Here is an 18,062-nt window from a genome sequence, read left to right on the forward strand (position 1 = left end):
GGAGAGCTGGGAAAGTTGTTCCAGTACAAAGGAATGGTAGTTGCAAAGGCCCTGGGGCAGTAGAGTTGGTGTGTTTGAGAAACAGTGCAGGCAGGCTGTGGAGGGCTTTGTCATTTACGACCCCAAAACAGCCACCTTTCCAAGTAAATAACTATGTCTTCCTTCCTTCTTAGATGGTGGAATTGCACGTCTTAGAGTATATGGTACTGGACAGAAAGACTGGACTGCAACTGACCCCAAAGAACCTTTTGACCTAGTGACCATCGCTCACGGGGGTGCCTGTGTAGGATTCAGCAATGCACACTTTGGGCATCCAAACAATGTGATAGGTAAGGTGATGCTCTGGGACCTGGCCTTTATTTGGGATGTGTGGGCATCAGCATTAAACACCCCATATGTTATGAATGATTTAAGAGGAAGCACAGGAGTGGATGGGATTAGCCATCAATACACAGGATTTGATGCCTTTATGATGTGAAGTAAATCAAGAGCGATTTTCCTTCCTAATTTTGGCCTAAAGGGAAAAGTAAAACTTACTAACCCTCTGGCTGTATGTGAATTTACCAAAACATTAAGTTGAAGAAAAATGATTTGTATAGCAATGCTCAGGTGCATGGGATCTGTGACTTAATGACGCCAATGCATTCATTCTCACATTTAAGATAAAATCCTGTGACATTCCCCTTAAACCATGTCATTCTCGGCAGGAGTTGGAAAGGCCAGGTCCGTGGCAGATGGCTGGGAGACTGCAAGAAGGCGGGACAGGCCGCCAGTATTAGAGGTAAGGAGTCCAAAACAGCCACAATAAAGTTTTCTAGATCTTGTTTCAAATTTACATCAAGGAAATGCTTATTTCAGAAACCTCTCAGGCAATGTTCCAGAAGTAGTTCTCCATGTTTTCCGGATCCCCTGCTGCCTCAATGTACTGTCAGGGCAGAACCCGGAAGGCCCCTGTGCTGGCCACACCAGCCACTCTAAGGCATCACTGCCCTGTCCTTGTTTCTATATTTTTTTTAATTTTTAAAATTTTAAAAATATTTTATTTATTTATTTGAGAGAGAGAGAGAGAGTGAGCATGAGCAGGGGCTGAGGGAGAGGGAGAGGCAGACTCCCTCCACCAACGTGGGGCTTGATCCCAAGACCCTGGGATCATGACCCGAGCCAAAGGCAGACGCTTCACCGACTGAGCCACCCAGGCGCCCTGAGAGAGAGAAAGAGAGCACATGTGGGGGTAGGGAGGGGCAGAGGGAGAGGGAGAGAGAGAATCCTCAGGGAGACTCCCCACTGCGCTTGGAGCCCGACTTGGGACTCAATCTCCTGACCCTGGGATCATGACCTAAGCCAAAATCGAGAGTTGGATGCTTAACAGACTGAGCCACTCAGGCGCCCCCCAACCCCATTATTCTTTAATAAAGAAATGAGGATCTACAATGTAACGATAGAAAACCCATGGATAAATCTGTTGGTTGGCCTGGAGAAGAAAACACCAGTTGAATCATTTTTGGCATCTGTGTGCCCCTGGATGAGACCACCTGTGTGGATGTGTGACAGATCGGGGTCTCTCGAGATGGCTCAGCTGTTCATTTTGGCCAGTGACTAATGTGAGATGCAAAAGTCAAAACAAAAGCAAAACAAAACACCTTTCTGTGTGTTAATCCCACTGGAAACTTACTGGTAAACCCTCTTTCTTGGGTCAGTGTTCATGTCAACCAATACTTCCAAAGAAAATGAACATAATCCCATTGCCAGAAACTAAGGTTTGGGTGCAGATCATATATTGGTATGGATTTGACCAAGAACATAACTACTTTGAAAGATCAAAACAAATTGATCCGAGGACTGGGGGCTCTGTTAGACACAGACCCTTCTACATGAGTTTACATCGACATAGACAATCATATCAAAAATTTATAAAATCTTACCAATTACCCAATAAGCTCATGAGTCCACCTGAGGCATTTAATGAATAATAGGCAAAGGGGCAATTAACACAAAATGTAATTTACATATCAGGGCCTAGGAAACACACTTTTATAGTAAGAAAAAAAAGAAATATCATAAATATATGTCAACATTTTTCACTTGCTGGTTTCCAGAATTAGTTTCTCAAATGGCACTAAGCTTTCTTATCTTTTTTTTTGCTTCCTTTTGGATTCCAGAATGATGAGAATGGCATTCTCCTTGATCCGGGTTGTGAATGGGCAGTTTTCCGATTGGCACATCCTGGAGTAATAACTCAAATAGAAATTGATACAACACATTTTAAAGGTAAGTGTAAGGCTGTCAGGAAGTACATATAACCAGTATGCTGGTTATAGAGATAATGTGGTCCTGTGGGAGTAGAGCTCAGGATGGTGGGCTAGACACTCAGCTTTTACCCTCAGCAGATGTGAGGTTTTGAGCAACTTCCTCTAACTCTTGGTGCCCTACTTTTCGTCTTTATAAAATGTCAGAGTTGAACTGGATGACCCCCCAAAGTCAGACGAGATTCTGTGAAGACTCTTTACTATAGGGGCCCTGGATCTCGCTTGCAATGAGTGTGAAATAGCCTCTGGTTAGGATGTGAGAAGAACTGGATGGCATCTTCTTATCAGGGGGAGGGGGATGAGGCAGATTGGTTGGGGGTGACCATTTCCACTCCAGAATGGACTTTTAAGGCAGGGAGCTACACATTTTCAAAACCATGCCCTTCCATTTAAAAAAAAATATTTGCACAAGCACCCCTGATATTCAAAACCTACATTCTCATGAAATGTATACATGTGTCATCATATCGACAAAGTTCAAGAGCAGATATTAAACCTTTATAACTGTTGGGTGAAATTTTCATACATACTGGATTGAATGTTTTGTGATTGTTTAGTTGTCAGTAAACGGCCGTTTATACTCCTATTTTGGATGCCTTGATGTTTAAATGTCTTGTGAATCATTGTGACTTCAGTTACCACACCAAGACACAATATATATTTAAAGTGAAGCTCTTCTTCAGTGGTAGTGGATTTAATTGAATTATTTCAAGAAGTATTGATCATTGTGACTTATTTTTGGAAGACTACTTTAGATCTGATTGTTAGGTCACTGTTTTCACTTTTCTTTCTTTCTTCTTAATTTTTTTATTATGTTCAGTTAGCCAGCATATAGCACATCATTGGTTTTTGATGTAGTGTTCAACAATTCATTAGTTGCATATAACACCCAGGGCTCATCACAGTACATGCTCTCCTTAATACCATCACCCAGTTACCCCATCCACCCACCCCCCTCCCTTCTGCAACCCTCATTTTGTTTCCCGGCGTCCAGAGTCTCTCATGGTTTGTCTCCCTCTCTGATGGCTTCCCATCCAGTTTTCCCTCCCTGCCCCTGTGGTCCTCCACACTATTGCTTATGTTCCACATATGAGTGAACCCATAAGATAATTGACTTTTCTGCTTGACTTACTTTGCTTAGCATAATCCCTTCCAGTTTCATCCATGTCGATGCAAATGGTGGGTATTCATCCTTTCGGATGGCTGAATAGTATTCCATTGTATATATGGACCACATCTTCTTTATCCATTCATCTGTTGTAGGGCATTTTAGGCTCCTTCCATAGTTTGGCTATTATGGACATTGCTGCTATGAACACTGGGGTGCAGGGGCCCCTTCTTTTCACTACATCTGTGTCTTTGGGGTAAATAACACAGCTGATGAAGAGCTCAATTCTGGGTCAGTGGTGATGTCAGCTCTGCTTTTTTCTCGTGGTTTGTGGCTGCTTGCATTTCTGGTGGTATCTTTAATCCATGGGTGTCTGCATGGATAGTTTAAAATCACTTGTTAATTGTGTGAGTGATAGTTTATTTAAAACCAGGTAACAATCAGTAAGTCCGTGCAACCGGGGTGCCTGACTGCACTGTCAGGAACTTGCTGCTGTCTGCTCTCCAGGTTTCGTGTATCACATGAGGACAGTCGTGGAGTGTGGGGCGTGCCAGGATCTAGCTGTCCTCTCAAATACACAAGGCCTAATAGATACGCATGTATGTGCATAGATCTTAGAGAAATAGAAACAGAAATAGTGCCTTTCATGTTCTCCTCCTGCATCTTTTGGGTTTCTGTGTGCACCCGGGAGTGTGCTCACCCACCTTGGAGGTAACCGTTTTAAGAGATGAGCTATAGGGGGCATGAGAACAATGCATTTTTTTTTTCTGTCAGGTTCTTTTTTTTTAAGATTTTATTTATTTGAGAGAGAGAGAGAGCACAAAGAGGGGGAGTGACAGGCATAGGGAGAGGGAGAAGCAGACTCCCCGCTGAGCAGGGAGCCCAATGTGGGCCTCGATCCCAGGACCCCAGGATCATGACCTGAGCCGAAGGCAGACACTTCACCGACTGAGCCACCCAGGTGCCCCTTCTGTCAGGTTCTTTATCAGCAACCCCTCCTAAAGTCTTAGGGGATCCCTAAAGCGGTTCTTCCCATAAAGAGCGTGGCCCTCCAACCCCACTGGACACAACCCTGACGAATTCCAGAGAGAAGAGAGACTCAGGACCCTGAGTCTTACCTGGGGAACCATTAGCACACCTGGAATACAGCACTTGGGTTGGTGCTGCTCACTGACTGCTGACTGGTTAACTTAGCTCGGTCTTTCTCTTTACTTCACGTGACGACATATGATGCCATAGGAAAGTATCTTCCAGCTTCAAAATAGTTTCAGATGAACTACACAGCCCCATGCAAGTACTTAACTGCAATCTAGGGTGCTTATTGCCTTCAACTTTCAAAGTAAAATGCTGCACATCCAAACTCCAACATGCCAGCCGGCTAATGATGTCAGGTCGATTCTGATTCCTCTGAAAAACACACACCTACTTTTCATCAGGCGATCAAACCCCAACACTGCTGGGTGCTTTCCTTCTCTCACATATGTCACACCTTTGCTTCTGTTTGGAGAGAACAATCTGTTCTTTGCTGGGTTTTTGATTCGATTAAAAAGTCCAAGACCCTATAAGCCAAAGTGCTGAGTATAAATAGAATGGAGAGAGTCACCCTGCATTTGCTCCGACAGGCAATTCTCCCGACAGCTGTAAGCTGGATGGTTGTATCCTGACGACTCAGGAGGAAGAAGACATGATCAAACAGAAGTGGGAGCTTCCGGGCCATAAGTGGAAACCACTTCTGCCAGTCACCAAGGTGTGGCACCCACGGGGAGCTGTGCAGGCTGGGTCCCAGCCCGGCCGCATCCCTCAGATTCGCTTTCCAAACCTTCTGATCAGCTTCACAGTAACGCGGACGAGCTTCTAAAAACCGTTATCTGTGCATTTATGTCATGAAAACACAGGCTCTAGTTCATACCTTTGCATTTCTAACAACCAAGTTTTGTTTTAAATCATCATGTGCAAAGAATATATACATACTTCCATATATATGTATATGGAGGTGTTTCTGCAGTATATTAACTTTTAGAAGGGATGAGTAGCATATTTAAAGCTATAACAGCGTGTCCTCTTGTGGGATGGATGCTGAGATGTTCCAGAAGTGTCCTCTTCCATCCAGTGGGAAGACAGTCATTTGTGGTTCAGAATGGGGCATGGGGGCTGCTCCCACGGAGTGATGGGTGACGACCTCTGGGAGGTCACTTACTTTTCCTCATCAGTGTGTCCACTTCATTAACTATTAAGAACCACAAACATGGACCCGAGTGGTCATGTCAGTAATCCCCGGGCTTGAGATCCCGACTAGCTTTTCTCTGTGGTAAGCCAACTTACTGTGAGTGAGTAACCGTCATGGTTCATGGGCCCTGAGTCCACACGGACAGACGGCTCGGCGGGCCAGCACATTTGGGCCCCACACCGCGTTACCGCAAGGGCTTCTTCCTGGCCTCTCTTTCAGCTCTCCGCCAACGAAAGTCACTTGTTCAACAGCCTGACCCTGGAGCTCCAGGACGTCATCACGCACGCGAGGCTCACCATCTCCCCCGACGGCGGCGTGAGCCGTCTGCGACTCAAGGGCTTCCCCAGCTCCATCTGCTTGCTGCGGCCCCGCGAGAAGCCCAAGATGAGGTTCTTCGTGAAAGCGGGCTTCCGAGCCAACCTCTGACTCCACGCGTGGCCGGCGCGGGCTACGGGATGACACAGTCCCACGCTTCTCCTGAAGTGTCTTTAACACCTAAAACTTAAGAGGTTCCTAGCAATGAATCTTTCTAAGATCAACATAATTCCTGGTGATTTAATAAAGTGGTCACTCTTACACGTTGACATCTGTACTTACTGTTGCTATGAAGTGTGTGGTAGGTTAAAAATTGGCTGTGGCTATGAAAAGCAGGCGGTCTCATAAAGATGACTTTTAAAAACTACTACAAGATCTTGCTATTTATAGCATATTCTGTACCTTCTGTCTGTAGATTTGGCAGGCTATGTATTCATAGCCTATTGCCTTTAAAAGCGTAAGCCTATCAAAACCATTGGAAAAATAGATTTCTGGAATCATTGATTGTCTCAGCTCAAGAGGACCCATCCTCTTTCTGGGCCCATTTCTACCCAGAAAAGGAATAACTTCCACAAGGGCACCCGCGACCTTGAATTGTTCTTCCCCAAATGAAAGTGCATTCTGAATGTTTAACCTTTGAGAAACCGGGTGCTAGCTGTGACGAGTAATCCAGTTTCTCACAGGCTCTCAATGATTCCATACAATTCTTCCTTGACACAATTTTGATTATCCAGACAATCCTGATGCCCGCCCCCCCATGTCCCCAACCTCTCTGGCATAGGAGGCTGGCAAGTGTAGTGGGAAGGTTGTGGTGAGTGTGGGGTGGATCCTCAGCACCCTCCCATTCCCACCGCCTCTGCAGAGAGGTAGATCACAAAGAGGGGCTGTCTCCCTTCCTTTCCCTGAGCTCTGCTATCCTCGCCTGTCTAGGTTCGCTGATGCCCCCTCCCCTAGCCTGCTCTCCTCCTGCCCCTCACCTCTCCAGGCTCTCAGGTGCCGGCGCCCTCACCTGTTCCGGCTCCCTGCCGCCCCTCACCTGGCCATCGTCCTGCCCCTCTCAGGGGTGCAGGTGGTCACAATGGCCGGCTGGCGTCAGCGCGGGCGGGGAGCCGGGGCACACCGCAGTCGCACGCCCACGCCCTGGCTGCCCCACGGCTCGAGTGCAGCGAGTGGTGTGCGGCGGCCCTGGGGCGGTGGGGCCATGGGCACGCGTGAGCCGCACGTGCTGGTGGACACCACGCCCGCCAAGACCATCCTGGTGTACCGCAACGGGGACGCGTTCTTCGCGGGCCGGAGGTTCGTGCTGCCGCGGCGCCGCGTGGCCACCTTCGAGGCGCTGCTGGACCAGCTGACCGAGCAGGTGGAGGCGCCGTTCGGCGTGCGGCGCCTGTTCACGCCGACGCGCGGGCACCCGGTGCTCGAGCTGCAGGCGCTGCAGGCGGGCGGCAAGTACGTGGCGGCCGGCCGCGAGCCCTTCAAGAAGCTCGAGTGAGTGCGGCGCCCCTTCCGCGCGCGGCCCGCCGCTCTTTGCGCCGCGACTCGGCGAGTGGGCGACGCACCTGTCGCCCTCTGTCCTCTGTGCGGGGTGACCCGGAGAGCGCGGGCGGCACATCTGTCGCCATCTGTTGGCGGTGACTAGGCGAGTGCGCGAGGCGCACGGGTCCCCCTCTGCTCCGTGACCTGGTGAGCGCAAGCACGGAGGCGCACTGTCGCCCCCTTCTCACGGTGACCTGACGAGTGCTGGCGGCGTTCTGTACCCGGTGACTCGCTAGTGCGGTGGACAGCACACCTGTGCGCACAGCCCCCTCCTGCCGGTGGTGGGCAGGGCTGGCGTCCACCTGCTCTCAGCAGGTGTATTAGTGTCAGAAAGGGCGTGGGGACGAGGAGTGGGCGGGCAGTGACCATGAGGGCAGGCCTCTCTGAAAAGGTGACCTTGGCTCGAAGATCTGGAGGAAGAAAGGGAGTTAGCCATGCCGGGGAATACTGGGGAAGCACGTTGGAAGGCAGGAATCAGATCTGGGTCTGATTGCGTGGCTTGTCCCTCTGCTGGCTTGCCCCAGACTGGTGTTCTGCCATAGCCGGCTGGGCATTCGAGTATGAACGCACTTGCCAAGGTGTGAAATCCGAGCATCTCCCAGCGGTGTCTCCTGCTAGACTGAGGCCTTGCAAGCGTTGTACCCGTGACCTCCAGAATCCTGGCCCAGAAGCAATGCTGGCCTACAGCACAGACTCTGAAAGTCTGCGGAGAGCAAAGAAACACTCCCCCCTCCCTCCCCACCGTGTCTGTTGAGATCAAGACAATCTGCGGGAGAGATGTTAGCTGTCTTGGGGAAATGCATCTGTGTATAAAAGTGGGGTCACTGTAGAAATCCTAATGGAAATTGGTTGGCCATATTCAACTGGTTAGTCATACTGGATGGTGTCCACTCAAAATGTCAGTTTGATTCCTTTTTGTTTTGCCTGATGCTGGCATTACAATCCCTTTGAGGTCTTATTGCATATGGGGTTATACAGCGCAGTCCTGTTTATACGCATACTTTTCTTCTCAGGGGTACTCCAATCTTCTTACAAGTTCTCTAAACTTTCTTAGTAACTGTCATTATACAAATGTCTTTGCAACCCAAAATTCAAGCTTGCAGTTCTTCAACAAATAGCTGTTGTTCTTCCCTTCCTGTGGCGCAGAGTTGGGGTGCTGTAGGGGCTTTGAGAGCTTTGTAGTGTATGTTTTGGGGAGATAAGAACAAATCCCCGTAAAAAAGAAAGGGGTCGCTACTATGACAGATTCTGTTTAGATGCGGGACCTCTGAAAAAGCTTCTTTACAAATGCAAGGAGGAAATTGTTCCTTATCCTCCACGAATTCCTCACCTGGGGCAGCATCACCCATGTCTTGTGCCTGCCTTTAAAAGGCAGACTGCCTGTGCTGATGCTGTTGCTAACTCATTTCCTTTATTGTGAAATGTGTTGTATATACAGCAGTGTATACAATTCTATGTATAGTTTAAGCAAAACTCTGTGTAAACCACACTCTGGATCAAGAGAGAGCACGACTGGTGTTTGAAAACCTGCCACCTCCATCCCCATCCTTTCTTCACAGGTGACCACTATTTTGGCTTTAGTATCATCCTTCCGTGATAATGGATCCTCAAAGGACAGATTTTTCAGTGTTTCATGTTTGTGTACTTTATATAAATGCTATCATATTGTATATAGTTTTCTGTTAGTTGCTTTCTCACGGGGTAATAGGCTGTGAGGTTCATCCATGTCAATAGTAGGTCATTCACTTTTACTGCCATGTGTTCTTTCATTGACTAAACTACCAGTTTACTTATCCGATCATTTGATGGCTAATTTGGGTTTTTCTAAATTTTATGCTGAAATAAACAACGGCCCTGTTGTAAACATTCTTTTGCATGTCTGCTGGTGCATATGGGTAAGACTCTCTCTAGGACGGGTGCATTAGTTATCTACTGCCAGATAACCGATCACCCCAAGCTTTTTGGCTTAAAAAAGCTTTATTATCTCATGGTTTCTGGGATCAGGAATTCAAGAGCAGCTTAGCTGAGTGGTTCTGGCTCAGAGACTCTCCATGAGGTTGCAGTCAGCCTGCTGGCTACCATCATCTGAAGGCCTGATTGGGGTGGGTGCTTCCAGGCTCACTCCCAGGGCTGAGGCAGGAAGCTTCATCACTGCAGTGGGAGCCTCTCCACAGGTGCCTCAGCAGCTGGCTCTCCCCAGCACCAGGGAGCCAGGAGGGAGCCCGGCTATAGGGCTGTCACTGCCCGTTCTCTGTCATGCTGTCTTCTCTCTCTGTCTGCCTAGTCATCTTTGTGTGCTGGACATTACTTTCAAAACTTACTTGCAGAAATAATTTGTGGCCTAGGGTGATACTGTCTTTTGCCAAAGTTGACTTTTTGTGTATTTTGGCCAGATAACCTGTCGTCAACTCTTCATGATCACCTTAATACAACTTCAGACTGTGTGATAATTTGGGCCACCCCGATGGCTTGAAGACAGGATGGACCCCACCGGGGTCCCAGTTCACAAAGATGGGTAGTTCACAAGGAGCCCCGTTGCCGGTGTGCCCTGAGCAAGTGCTTCTGCTTGCTGGCCGCTGAGCCTGTCAAAGACATGGTTCAACCTCTCAGCCATCTGTCCACAGTGGGCAGTAATCCCTGGGCTGCAGTGGCCCCAGATAGTGGGCTCACATGCTTGGATTTTCTTTATTTCCTGGATCTTGGCCTGGTAATTCCTCATTATTTTGTTAGATGTCTAAAGTTTCAAGTAAATGCTTTCATTTTGTTCAATTTTGTTAGTTTTTAGTGGACAGGTTGATCAGAGTTACTTAGTCCATGGTCCCCAGGGATGGAAGCCTCTCTCCCTCCTTCTTCATGTATATTTTTATAGATGTATGATTCTGTAAATGATAGTGTCCTTCAGTCCACAGAAGGTGTTTCTCTTTTTCTTTATTTGGGGAAGATTTTATTTTTTATATTTATTTGAGAGAGAGAGAGAGAGAAAGAGAGAGAAAGAGAGAGAACGACTTGGGGGAGGGGCAGAGGGGGAGACAGAATCTCAAGCAGACTCCTCACTGAGCACAGAGCCCGAGGTGGGGCTTGCTCTCATGACCCTGAGATTGTAATCTGAGCAGAAACCAAGAGTTGCACACTTAACCGACTGCGCCACCGGGTTCCCTGGAAGGTGTTTTTCTATGGTCTTTTAACTTTGTGGTTGCTGATGAGAAATCAGTTATCATAATTTACTTATTTGAAAGTAATATTTTATCTTTTCTGGCTATTTAAAATATATTTTCTTTAACTCCAGTGTACTGTGGTTTAAGTGATACGTCCAAGTAGCTAATAGATTGAACTCTCTCGAGTCTGGTGTGGTAACTTTCAACAGCCATTGTGTCTTCAGAGGATGCCTCTGCCTTACACTTCCTGTGTTTTCTGCCTCGCGGTCGATGTGGGGTGGCCTTTAATATCTCATTTCTAAAAATTCTCCCTTGTTCTTTTTCAGATCATGTGTGTCGTTCTTCAGAGTTTCTTGGTCCTTGCTTTTATTGAAATATTGTCCTTCTGCATCTGCGATGCCCGTGTTGGAAACCTGTTTCTGTTTCCTGTTATTTTATTTTAAAGATTTTATCTATTTATTTGACAGAGACACAGCGAGGGAGGGAACACAAGCAGGGGGAGTGGGAGAGGGAGAAGCAGGCCCCCCGCCGAGCAGGAAGCCCTATGCGGGGCTCGATCCCAGGACCCCGGGATCATGACCTGAGCCGAAGGCAGACACTTAACGACTGAGCCACTCAGGTGCCCTGTTTCCTGTTATTTTAGTTGTTTTCTCTCAGTTGAGAGAGTAATCTCCTCATTAGTTTACTTTTGTCTGTAAGTGCCTCCTTTTATATGGATTTTAGTTGAGGAAGTTCATCCAGGGCTGAGGTAAAGGTGAAATTCTTGGGAGGGGGTTGCTGTGTTCATCTTCTGCATGGTGCTCCCCCAAAGACACTCTGAATTCAGTTAGTAACGTGAGATTTGGGGGCCCACCCAGATAGTGTAATTTTGTGAGCAAGCTGGCTTGTGATCTGAATTCTTAATTGCATCTGCGAAGATGCAAATTTAACATCCTATTGTTTTTGAAGGAAAATCTTAATCCATAGACATCCGAGTTGCCCAGAGGTATTGGACTAATGCCATGACATTTTAGAGTTAAGTTTCTTACAATGCTGATGCTGTTGTGTGTGAGGACTCACTGACAAGAACATATTCCTTTATAGATGTCTGATTTTGTGATGGTTGTTTTCAGGCTTGATTGTATGCTACGTTATATATCACCGTAACCGTGATGTAAACGGAATTATTGTGACGTCCCAAAATTCCTATGTTGAAACCTAATCCCCAGTGTGGGTGTTAGGAGGTGGGGCTTTGGGGAGGTGAATCAGTCATGAACGGGATCAGTGTCCTTGTAAAAGGGACCCTGGAGAGCTCGGTGTCCTTGCTGCCATGTGAGGACTCTCGAGAAGGACCATGGACCAGGAGGGCCCTCACCAGAACCCAAGCACATTGGCACCCTCATCCCAGACTCCCAGCCTCCAGAACTGTGAGAAATATTTGTCTTTTGTTGACTCCACTCGGTCTGGGTGTCTTTGTGGACTTAGACACTATGTATGCTGAATTCTGATTTCCTACAGAAGCCAGTATTCAGGTAGGAGAATATGTTGCTACTAAAATTGACTTTAAAATCCTTTTCAATGTATGTATAATGAAAAGTATTTAATCTCCCCCCCCAAACATTTCCTTGTAAAATCGGCATGTGTTTTATTTGTGAGCTGATGAGGAAGGAAGCTTGGAAGCACGGGCCAACATGTCCGAACATGCTTGGTACATGCTCCTCTTTCCTCTGTCCTGCAGGTTGAGACATTTTCTAATAGACCCTGTTAGACCCTTGATTTGAGAGGGAAACTGTCATAGTCTATTTGAAATGTTTTGGACACATGGCCGAAACACTGAGACTTTGAGGCGTTTCTCTTCTCAGATCTCTTCATGTTTGTTAGTGTTTTCTGTGAGGGAGGCAGCGTGGTCCTGTTCACCGACGGAGTGGGGAGTGGGAAGGGCCGATGGGGTTCCCATGTGCCCTCGATTCTCTGGAATTATCTGTGTACCTTCAGTGATGTACAGAGATGGGTGCTATTTGCATGGGAAGTTCATCATGGAGAGACATTTCATTTTCCTCACTACTTTTTAGATCAGTGAAGTATGAAATCGGAATCCAGACTTTGGTGAATAAAGCTCTGACAAATATTTTGGCTTGATTTCTGCTGGTATCAGTAAGCTAGCACTTGTTGGAATGTATATTCTGTAATTACTGAGCCATTGAACAGTTAAAATTAATTTTCTCCAGCAAATAATCTTCTAATTGTGCCACTAGCAAATGAAATTTGCAGTGAAACCTGGTGATGTATTAGCCATCCTGGGGCTCTTCTCATAATAATGGCTGCAAAACAATACATTGAAAAGACAAACACCAGCAAGTCTATATAGAATCCAATCATTATTCAAACCCTACATTTTCTGGAATGAATTAATTTGAGATGAAGAACATAAGTTTTTCTTCTATGAAACAAAATAGTATAGGCTAGTAATTACCTTTCAAAAAAATGTCCAGTAAAACCTAGAATTCATGATTTCTTTTGTGGAGAAAGCTATGTTCACAAAAGTATGTAAATCAGGACGTTGTGTGTGCGTGTGTGCACATGCGTGCATGTGCACACGTTTGGGGGAGAACCCAAAGAATTTGGATTGTGCCAGGAATTTTTCCTGTTTGCCTTATGAGTTTGTTGTTGATTTATGAAATGAAAGAGCTTTAAATCACTCTATCATAGTTTGCCTGCACCCAACATTTACTTCTGTCTGCTTGCCACCCGTTTGTATCCTGAGGAGAGTGGGTATCAGGGAGAAGAAGGCAGCCAGAGTATCAGGAATGTGGTCTCAGGGACAGAAGGCCTGGGTTGAACTGAATCCTGGCTTTTCCTATTTCAGTAGCATTTAGCCAATTAAATGACCTTGCTGAAGATCCATGTCCTCATCAGTACAACGGGGTTAGTTCATATCCAATGTGGTGCTGTAAGAATTTAATGAACGCACTACTTTAATATGCCTGGCTTGATTCGAATGGGAAGTTTCTTCCTTTCCTTTGTTCTCTGGAAGCAGCTCGGAAGGACGTGGCTCGTTAACATCCAGTCTCTGCTCAAATGCCTACTCCCCTCTCCCCCCTTCAAGGAAACCCACACCCCACCAAGCCTGTCTCCAAGCACTGGCCTGAAGACTCCAGTTCACTGCATCTCTGAGGAATTACTTGTTCTCTCTCTCTCTCTTGTATTTGTGTGTTCTTTGGAATGCAGCATTGAAACAATAAATAGCATTTTGTGTTTTTGTAGGATCATTTTATGCCTTAGTTTTTCTGCATTTATTTTTACTTTTTAAAAAAAGATTTATTTATTTTAGAGACAGGCAGAGAGAGAGTATGAGCGGGAGGGGTAGGGGCAGAGAGAATCCCAAGCAGAATCTGCGCCGAGCATGGAGCCCTATGTGGGGCTTGATCCCATGACCCTGAGATCATGACCCAAGCCAAAACCAATTGTTGGGTGTCCAACCAACTGTGCCACCCAGGCACCCCATGCATTTATTTTTACTTTTTTTCCCACCTAATGATAGAATAAGTTGTCTCCTTTGGGGATTACTGTTCATAATCAAACACGGAATTTGGGGGGTTAAAACTGGAAGAAGAGCTCATACAAGGGCCACAAGCAGAGGTGGTAAGCCAGAGATCTGATTGTGCCATGTTTAGTTTGCGTCACACAGTTTTCAAAGATGTGAATTGGCTGGGACATTTTATAACAAGGGGGGTTCATGTAATAGTATGACATTTTAGTTTTATTGAAAAAAGAAATAGAGGATTTGAATTGTTCAAAAGGATGGAGTTTTTAGTTGCCTGCATTTCCATGTGAGACCAGTGCCCTGGAGCAATGAGCACTGTTCACCTCAGGCAGGAAGTGGGCTCAAGCTCGCCACAGTCCCCACCATTCCCTAATGCTGCCCTGGGCAAGCATCGTCATTACTTGCCTGGCCTCTGTAGGCATCTGGCTTGTGACTCCTGACTCTACTGAATACTTCTTAACTCCTTTTTCCTTCCCACTGCCAACTCTTAGTCCTTCTCTGAGTATTGCTAAAACTGTCAACAGCAACAACAATCTCAGATACATATTTTTTTTAAATCAGGAAGAAACTTTAAAAGATATAAAGTTAAGGTGTTTATTATCATGAAAAAAATATCTGTTCTTTTTTTGAGGCATATGGAGGGTTCTCCAAAAGTCCCCAAGTGTCAAAAGTTGTACTAGTGGGGCTCACATATGTGTTATTCTGGTGACGTTTCCCGGTGTTCAGTTTTGGCAGAACGGAGACAATGATGTGATTCTGTGTGACAGGAGGGGATGGTGCAGGTGATGAGGAGCTGGATAGGGAGGGACTCTGCTCTGACTCTGGCCAGTTTGCAGGACTCTGAGTGAGCTCACTCGTGGGCCTTCTGATGACCTGCTAAATAAGGAGGTTGAATTAGATGACTGATACTGTCCCTTTTGGATTAATAAGGTTATAGGAGGGAAAGAGGGTCACTCAGGAGGCAGTTTCCCATGGCCGTTGCCAATGGCAGCCATTGGGGCATTGTCCTGCGGTGACCTTGCCGTTGACCTTGCCATTGGGTGTCCATGTCCCATGTGCTGCTCTTGACTCTAGTTTAAGTTGTTGTGGAATCTCTTATGGGAATTCCAAAAAGGAGTCCTCTCTCAAGAGGCTCTGATCTTCCACCTCAATATTTACATTCTAATTAGGTTTTTCTTTCTTCTTTTGCAGTTATATTCATATAGCTCCCAGAAAACCCGCAAAGATGAGAAGGTTGAAGGAAGTAAGTGTTCACTGCTAATTACTAAAGATGGGATAAATTGGGTGATCCGGGAAAACTTCGAATGTCAGTGTTGAATGATGTCGCTTTTACAAAATCAGCGTTTTGTAGGCAATGCCTATAGAGGCATGTTGCTCCTGAAGCCCGAATCCACTGTGCAAGCTTGTCATACTTGTCAAAGCACTTAAGTAACAAACCTGATGGGAGTCAGTAAAAATACTCTAAGACCATGGTTAGGAAGATTGTCATCTTCGAGACACACTGTGCAATTATTTATTGAAACTTTTCACTTTTCTTTTGTTTTTGGGGGATTTGGACAGATGGGTGTCAGGAAAAGCTATTTTAAGTTATATAATGTTGAAGTTAATTATAACGCTAAATTTAAAGATTTGCCCCAAGTTCTCAACATTTTTGTGCCTGACAGACATTTGAGAGGTCTAGAGGGTGGAGCCTTCCATCACTGTTCACATCACCTGATTCTTAGCAAAAAAAAAAAAAAATCCATTTAATAAGTATAAAAGGGATCCACCTTTTAAAATAAGCAACAAATTGCTAGGTTTTAAGCAAGATATGCTGTTGATATTTAGAACGTAACATGATTTTTACTTTTTTCTTTTTTAAATGGCCTTGTCATTTTGTTTGGTGTTTCAAAGGTGAGATTTTTGAGAGTATTTACTTCTCTAAGTGGTAGTTTGGGTATTCTTATGTTTTCTCCTCCGTGAGTTGGCATGATGACTGAATGGTGAGAGATGAATAATGTGCCAGAAAGACATCAGTGCTGGTCCTCTTCCTCCACAGTTTAAAGAAACAGGGCTTCTGTGTGCCCTTGAACATGCAGCCCGAGTTCCAGTAAAGGACAGCATAGGAGCTCCAGCATGGGTCTCAAGCACGAGCCTGCAGAAGCATTTAGCTGTTTGCCTAGGGTGTGCATTTCAAGGCAGCGTGATGAATCAAGTTGTATTTATTACATACCCTCTCCCCCCAACCGTAACTTGCCAGGGCAGTGGAAAGTCTCCAACAAGAAACAGTTCCACCATGACTGAAATTCAGGCCACCGAATAAGAGATGGAGATGGTGTGTGATTATTCTAACACCTGGGTACCTGCTTCCCTCTCTCCAATTGGGCAGGGAGTGGGAGCGAGCAATGATTCTGAAAAGTTGCCCTCAAGCTTCAGTCTATGTGTACCCTTTATACATTTTGGTGACTTAAAAAATAAGATATGATTATCATTAGCAGTTAGCATTTTAGGACAGGCAGGAAACATGCAGATTATGTTGTCAAACCCCCTCGTTTTCTAGTTGAGGAGGCTTTGATCAGAGAGGTTGGGTGACATGCTGGATGTGAAGTCAGCACACTAGAGTGGGGGCCGCTGGGCACTCACACTGACCGGGCTGTAGTCACCCCCGAGAGTTTTGTAATTTTTCTTATGGAGTTTATGCTTTTCATCTAAAAAATCTGTTTGTACAAGGAGTCCTTATTGAGCAGAATGTCAAAAAGCTGTGCAGAAAAGCTCAATGAAGAAAATGGGTGTCATCCACAATCTTATCTCCCCAGGTCAGCGCTCTTTGACTTTGTCACGTCTGTTTCCAGGTGCTGTTCTGTGCTCTAGCAGCAAGCATGTATACATGGAAACACACGCATGTACAATACATGTGTACGTATGTATATGTGTTTTGCAGAAATGGGATCCATCAATACAGACTGTTTTCCAATCTGTTTTTTATTTACTGTATGTTGTGACCGCTTTCTCCCATGGTGACTGATCTTCTGCAACATGTTTTTGATGGCTGCAAGATATTCTGTCATGTGAACCTGTCATAATTATTTAACCCACCCTTATTAGCAGATCTTTGGGTCATTCTGCTTTTTCATTTTTTTTAGCAGTGATGTAATGGATCCCTTATACAGACATATTTGCTCAGGGTCATGACTGTTTGTAGAGAAGTGGAATTAGAGGCACGATTGTAACTTCTTTAATATTTATGGCCAGGAAGTTTCTGAAAAGGTGTATTGCTTCCAGTGGTGCATGAGAACGCCCATAACTACCCTTGGGGTTGAGCGGCATAGTGTGCGTGACTGGCGGGTGCTTGAGGCCCGCTGCCTTGGCCCCTCCCTCTTTGTGGAAGAAGTCACTGAAAATGGATTGTTACTGTTGTTTTGATATGTAAATGACTGTCTGGTGGGATGTAGTATGTTCGGGACTTGTATCTGTGCTGTGCCAACCTTGAATGAGCCACAACCAAGAGCTTTGACTGAAAGGGAAGATTTGGTCCAAGAAATCTGTTCCCATGAGTGACCGTAAATGTAGCCTGAAATTAAGATCTGTGTCCTGCTGTTCCCTATGAGGACAGAGTGCCAGACCCCTAGGGCTGAGGTTTGTGGTCCCCCTGGTGGCACCTCTCTCTTGCTGCCTGTACTGCTTGCCTAACTACCTACCTTACCCCTCTTTATCATCTCTGATTACTTACTACTACTTACTACATCATGTCTTTCCTGCTTTGTGGCTTTTGGGGACATCCCCATAATTGTGGCGATAATATAATAATGAGCTAAAAGACTATCTTTTATTGACTGTTTTAGCTGTTTATCTTATTCTAGGGATGGAAAGGTTCCGGAGGCCTCAGATGGAGACTGTGTCTCCTATTTCAGAA

The 18,062-nt window shown here is 45.7% G+C and overlaps 2 protein-coding genes across 11 annotated transcripts in view; both read left to right on the plus strand.

Annotated features, from left to right (window-relative positions):
- The window catches only part of ALLC (allantoicase), a 34,229-nt gene extending 28,011 nt beyond the window's left edge, over nucleotides 1–6,218 (plus strand). Inside the window, 5 exon segments of the mRNA XM_035728925.1 lie at nucleotides 174–329; nucleotides 708–781; nucleotides 2,160–2,268; nucleotides 5,037–5,161; nucleotides 5,861–6,218. Coding sequence (XP_035584818.1) covers nucleotides 174–329; nucleotides 708–781; nucleotides 2,160–2,268; nucleotides 5,037–5,161; nucleotides 5,861–6,067 — 671 coding nt within the window. The 3' untranslated portion in view covers nucleotides 6,068–6,218.
- Nucleotides 6,219–7,112: 894 nt separating this feature from the next.
- The window catches only part of DCDC2C (doublecortin domain containing 2C), a 121,287-nt gene continuing 110,337 nt past the window's right edge, over nucleotides 7,113–18,062 (plus strand). For 8 of the 10 annotated variants that reach the window (XR_003524694.1, XR_003524695.1, XR_003524696.1 and 5 more), the window contains exons 1-2: nucleotides 7,113–7,444; nucleotides 15,362–15,413. Coding sequence is in view for 5 of the 10 variants with exons in the window: in XM_027622513.1 (XP_027478314.1) it covers nucleotides 7,158–7,444; nucleotides 15,362–15,413 (339 nt within the window). In the remaining 5 variants the exon portion in view is untranslated. The remainder of the gene's footprint in view (nucleotides 7,445–15,361; nucleotides 15,414–18,062) is intronic. The other 2 variants (XR_003524697.1, XR_003524698.1) reach the window with 2 other exon arrangements.

Source organism: Zalophus californianus, chromosome 8, assembly GCF_009762305.2.
Source record: "Zalophus californianus isolate mZalCal1 chromosome 8, mZalCal1.pri.v2, whole genome shotgun sequence".
NCBI classification, from domain to species: Eukaryota; Metazoa; Chordata; class Mammalia; order Carnivora; family Otariidae; genus Zalophus; species Zalophus californianus.